This window comes from Diabrotica virgifera, chromosome 9, assembly GCF_917563875.1.
Source record: "Diabrotica virgifera virgifera chromosome 9, PGI_DIABVI_V3a".
Taxonomy (NCBI): domain Eukaryota; kingdom Metazoa; phylum Arthropoda; class Insecta; order Coleoptera; family Chrysomelidae; genus Diabrotica; species Diabrotica virgifera.
In genome coordinates this window covers 90007342-90012381 of record NC_065451.1, presented here as the reverse complement: position 1 = coordinate 90012381, position 5040 = coordinate 90007342, and the positions used below count along the sequence as shown (strand labels likewise).

Here is a 5040-nt window from a genome sequence, read left to right as displayed (position 1 = left end):
AGGTTCGTATTCGTTGAAATTATTAGAAAATACGGATATTAATGTTATGCCTATTTCTTCTTTACAAGTCTCTACTGCAGATGGTGCTATCCAGTCAATTACAGGTAAATTTGACACAGAAATCGTAGTTGCCAATATTCGCAGAATGATTACATTTTATGTTATACCTTCAGTTAAAAATTCTATAATTCTTGGCATGGATTTCTTGAATGCATTTAATAGTACACTAAATTGCTCAGATTTTTCATTGTTTATATCTTCCTTTAATGTTGCAACTTTAAGTGCCATTCGCGAGTTCTCTAGTTTGTCTAGCTTAGAGCAAAAACAGTTAGAGAATATTATCTCTAAACTTTCATCTATCTCTTCCAAGGATAAATTAGGTCGTACACATTTAATATCTCATACTATCGAAGTGAACACTACAACTCCTTTCAGACAATAACAATATCCCATACCTCAGGCATGGCAAGCCGATTTAAGTAAAGAAATTGATTCGATGCTCTCTTTAAAGATTATCGAAAAATCGACGTCGTCATTTTGTAGTCCCTTATGGATGACAAAGAAGAAGGATGGATCATTCAGAGTATGCTTCGATGGTCGCAAACTTAATAGTATCACTACTAATAGAGATGCTTATCCCATTCCTCGGATAGATATAATTCTGAGCAAACTTCAGAATGCCAAATATATCTCTTCTATCGATTTATCCAAAGCCTTCTTACAGATCCCGTTGAGTGAAGAGAGTAAAAAGTATACTGCTTTCGCTGTCAGTGGTAAAGGTTTATTTCAGTTCGTCACGATGCCTTTCGGTCTAGTTTCAGCTCCGCAAACAATGTGTCGTTAAATGGACTTGGTTATTGGTCCCCAACTCGAACCATTCGTATTCTATTATTTAGATGACATCATAGTTGTTACTCCTGATTTTTCTTCACATATTGAAATATTGGAGAAATTATTTTCACGCCTTAAAGAGGATTAATTTGAAATTTCTAGGATATGTTGTTGATCATCAAGGTTTGAGAACAGACTCTGATAAAGTAACCGCTATTAAGGACTTCCCCATTCCTAAACCTACTACACAATTACGTAGGATCTTGGGCATGTGTGGGTACTATCGTCGATTTGTGCCGTCTTATTCTACTTTATTATCACCCCTTACTGACCTCCTTAAGAATAGGAAAAAGGGCCAGACTATCACCTGGACTCCGGAAGCTGATGAAGCTTTTCATCGCATTAAAGAAGCTCTTACCAGTGCTCCTGTCATGACTTCACCTGATTTCAGTGAACATTTCTACCTCATGACGGATTGCTCAAATACCGCCTCAGGTGGTGTACTCTTTCAGATGAAAGATGGTTCTGAACACCCCATAGCATATACTAGTAAGAAGCTCAATAAGGCTCAGAAAAATTATTCCACTACAGAGCGTGAACTCCTTGCTATTATTCATGGCTTGGTGGCTTTCCGTTACTATTTAGAAGGTCGTAAGTGTACCCTTATTACTGATCATAGTTCGTTACTCTGGATGCATTCTATGCGTAACCCATCCCAACGTTTGTCTCGATGGATTTGTAAGCTGTCAGCATTTGATTATAATATCGTCCATCGTAAGGCAAATGGTGTTGTAGTAGCTGATGCTTTGTCTCGAACGTTTGATGTCAATCTTCTTGACTTATCCACTTTAGTTCCGGATGCATGGTATCAGAAAATGGTGGAAAAGGTTACCCAAGAACCTGATCAGTATCCTGATTTTAAAGTAGAAAATAATATCCTTTATAAGCATGTCGTTAGTTCAGTGGAAGCTTTGTCTAATATGTCTGATTGGAAGATTGTTGTCCCAACAGCAAACCGGGATGAAATTCTTGGTACATTTCATGATAATGTGACATCTGGTCATTTTGGTTCTTATAAAACATTTAGTAGGATAGCAGAATTATATTATTGGCCTGGCATGCGCAACTATATCAAGAAATATATTTCTAGATGTAGAGTTTGTGCTACTTGCAAGCCAAGTACTATGCCACAAGCTGGATTAATGGGTACTTTTAAGGCGCATCCACATTATGCCATACCTTGCCGATCGGTATTGCCGATCGGCAAAACCGATTGGTGTCGCTGGTGTCCACACAATATTTGTAGTGTGTACGTAGCAGTTGTACAGTGTTGCGTGTCAATAATGAGTTCAGAAGAGGATGATATGATTCTTGCGGCTGCAGCTGTTGTAATAATTGCCTCTACTTCATATAAACGTCCCAAGAGGTTTTGGGTTCGCCCAAGCCTCAGAAGTCGTAATAGGTACAGTGCCACGGATCTTATGAAAGATTTGATTTCTGACGACGCAGATGAATTAAATTTGGAATATAGATGTGACGCAGGATTCAGAAATTTTTTTCGAATGACCAAAACAGATTTCCAAACATTATTAGATTTGATTGGACCTGTTATTTCAAGAAAAGATACGTCATTTAGAGCAGCAATTCCTGCCTCTGAACGACTTGCAGTTACGCTACGTTTTTTTGCCAGTGGAGATTCCTACCATTCTCTCATGTATACCTTCAAAATATCTAAGCAAACTATTTCAAAATGTGTTGCAGAGGTATGCAAAGCGCTCATAGATGCTCTTCAAGATTACGTAAAGGTAAGAAAAAATAACTATTCATCGTAGTTTGTTATATATTTAAAAATATAAGAAATTACAACGTCAATAAGAGAGTGTGAATGTCCTCATCTTGATTAATAGTAGAAGTTGATGTCGAACTCCGACCACTTAATGTATTGGGGTAATGTCCTGGAGATGGTATTGAATTATGGGCAACATTGAATGATTGCAGTGGATATGCTTGTGGAGTAGATGGATGAGAATGATTTATGAAATGAGGATTATCGTATTTGCCCATTTCTGCTTCAAATAGAACAGTATTAATTATATTCTGAACGGAAAATCTAGCAAATGGCGACACAATTTTTCGAAGCTTCATTGCAACTTGTTCACCAAACAATGAAAATTCATCCTTTTCAGCCCTTTTAGTAGTAATAGATCGCATAAGATTCACTGCCTCGTTTACAATTGGTAAATTAGTAGCCATACTTTTTCGACCACGGGACTTCACAATGTTAATTGAGTTTGATTTAGATTGAGATTGAGCTGTTGTTCCAACCTCATTTTCGGAACCATCAATGCTCTGTTCCAATACTTGTAGCGACTCTTCTCCATCGTCTGTTTCTACTTCTTGTGAATCTTCTTCCTTTCGTTTTCGTTTACCCTGAAACAAAATATTAATTTCTAAATTAATCCACTTTTTTGCTTTGCAATTTATAGTTCGTTCGTCTGTTAATGGTATGTAACTTTTATTTTCAGATGACTAAAACTAACGAAAGTTGGTACTTTATAGCCAAGCAGTTCAACGACAAATGGAATTTTCCAAATTGTGTCGGAGCTATGGACGGCAAACATATATCAATACAAGCTCCTATAAATTCAGGAACCGATTTTTTCAACTACAAGAGCTTCTTTAGCATTGTCTTGTTCGCTGTTGTAGACGCAAATTATAATTTTATATATGCAAACGTGGGATGTCAGGGACGAATATCGGACGGGGGCGTATTCAACGATTCATATTTCAAAGGTGCCTTGAAGAAAATACCCTAAACCTTCCACCTGCTTGTTCATTACTAGGACGAAGCACTGATGTTCCATTTGTTTTTGTGGCGGATGACGCATTCCCACTATCAACAAACATAATGAAGCCATTCGCAGGACATCAGGAAAAAGGTTCAAAAAATAGAATATTCAACTATCGATTGAGCCGCGCAAGAAGAGTGTCAGAAAATGCTTTTGGCATTTTAAGTACTGTTTTCCGAGTGCTTCGTAGGCCCATGTTGTTGGAACCAGAAACTGCAACGAACGTAGTTTTGGCCTTAATTCACCTACACAATTTCTTGCGAAAAAACACTTCAAGAAATCTTTACACTCCACCTGGAATGATTGATGTAGAGTGTTCGGATACTGGAGCAATTAATCCTGGGCTTTGGAAACGAAATGCTTCCTCTAATGAATTGCTCAGTTTTGGCAGAAGGGCAAGAAGGAGTGGAGCTGCGGCACAAAATGTGAGAAACGAATTGGCCGAATTCTTCATTTCTCAAGAAGGAGCATTGCCTTTTCAATATGATAAATGAAATACGATATACCAATATGATTATATCAATATTTTCAAATTTATGTATAAATATGAACTCAATTATTAAGAATGAATAAAGTATCTACTACAGTGTAAATATGATATACATACCTCTGAATCTTGCGTTACAATAGGTTTATTCTTATCCTTCAGAAATTCCATTAACTTATACGCAAACCATTTACTTTTGTAAGTTTCTACGGTTCCATTACCACTTTTTTCTGAATCTTTCTCTTTTTTTACTTCCCGTGCAAAGTGACTTAAGAGATATCTAATCTTTTTTTCGATTTCCTCTTTCTCCACTCCAAAAGATACGCTTATTTCCAACAATGCATCGCGACGTTTGTTCCGGTCTTTATAATCTGCCAATCGGCTGTTCCACAGAACGGGGCGCTCATGATACATTTCAAGTAGGTTTTGTGTATTTTCTTCATTCCACTCCATTTCCCGAATAACAATAAAGCACACAATTATTGTGAATCGACAGGCCACGAGATGTCTTCGTGATCAATTGCACTGATCCCTCACTGAATGCCGACGAGGATTGCCTACAAAACGTACACACTACACTGATCGGTACGGTTCTCTTTCATCGAGACCGCCATCAATCGGGTTTGGAATCGGTTCGGCTTTCGGCCCCGAACCCAAGCCGCAATTGCGTCCGTACTACATGTGGCTTACCGATCGGCAAGGCATGGCATAATGTGGATGCGCCTTTAGGAACATTGACTTCCCATGGCAGATGATATCCATGGATCTGATTGGGCCATATCCTCGTAGCTACAATGGCTATACCTATTGTTTGGTGGTTGTGGACTACTTTACAAAATTTCCACTAGTTTTTCCTCTTCGGAATGCCACTGT

General features: G+C 38.0%; 2 protein-coding genes across 2 annotated transcripts; one reads left to right on the top strand and one right to left on the bottom strand.

Moving 5' to 3' along the window:
- The first annotated feature begins 2536 nt into the window (after window positions 1-2536).
- Window positions 2537-3837, top strand: LOC126892283 (uncharacterized). The gene is made up of 2 exons (XM_050661783.1): window positions 2537-2636; window positions 3357-3837. Exons 1-2 carry the CDS (start codon window positions 2544-2546, stop codon window positions 3645-3647), a joined length of 384 nt encoding a protein of 127 aa, XP_050517740.1. The 5' UTR covers window positions 2537-2543; the 3' UTR covers window positions 3648-3837.
- Window positions 2649-4831, bottom strand: LOC114344999 (uncharacterized). Its single transcript, XM_028295820.2, has 2 exons — window positions 4288-4831; window positions 2649-3261 (listed from the first exon to the last, which is right to left on the bottom strand). Exons 1-2 carry the CDS (start codon window positions 4618-4620, stop codon window positions 2692-2694), a joined length of 903 nt encoding a protein of 300 aa, XP_028151621.2. The 5' UTR covers window positions 4621-4831; the 3' UTR covers window positions 2649-2691.
- Window positions 4832-5040: the final 209 nt, after the last annotated feature.

Bases quoted from the DNA above. Each gene is read 5' to 3' on its own strand.
- LOC126892283 (XM_050661783.1), top strand. From the start codon at position 2,544: ATGTATACCTTCAAAATATCTAAGCAAACTATTTCAAAATGTGTTGCA. The intron at 2,637-3,356 runs GTAAGAAAAAAT...TTTTATTTTCAG, and splicing joins CTCTTCAAGATTACGTAAAG to ATGACTAAAACTAACGAAAG.
- LOC114344999 (XM_028295820.2), bottom strand. From the start codon at position 4,620: ATGGAGTGGAATGAAGAAAATACACAAAACCTACTTGAAATGTATCAT. The intron at 3,262-4,287 runs GTATGTATATCA...ATTTTGTTTCAG, and splicing joins TTGTAACGCAAGATTCAGAG to GGTAAACGAAAACGAAAGGA.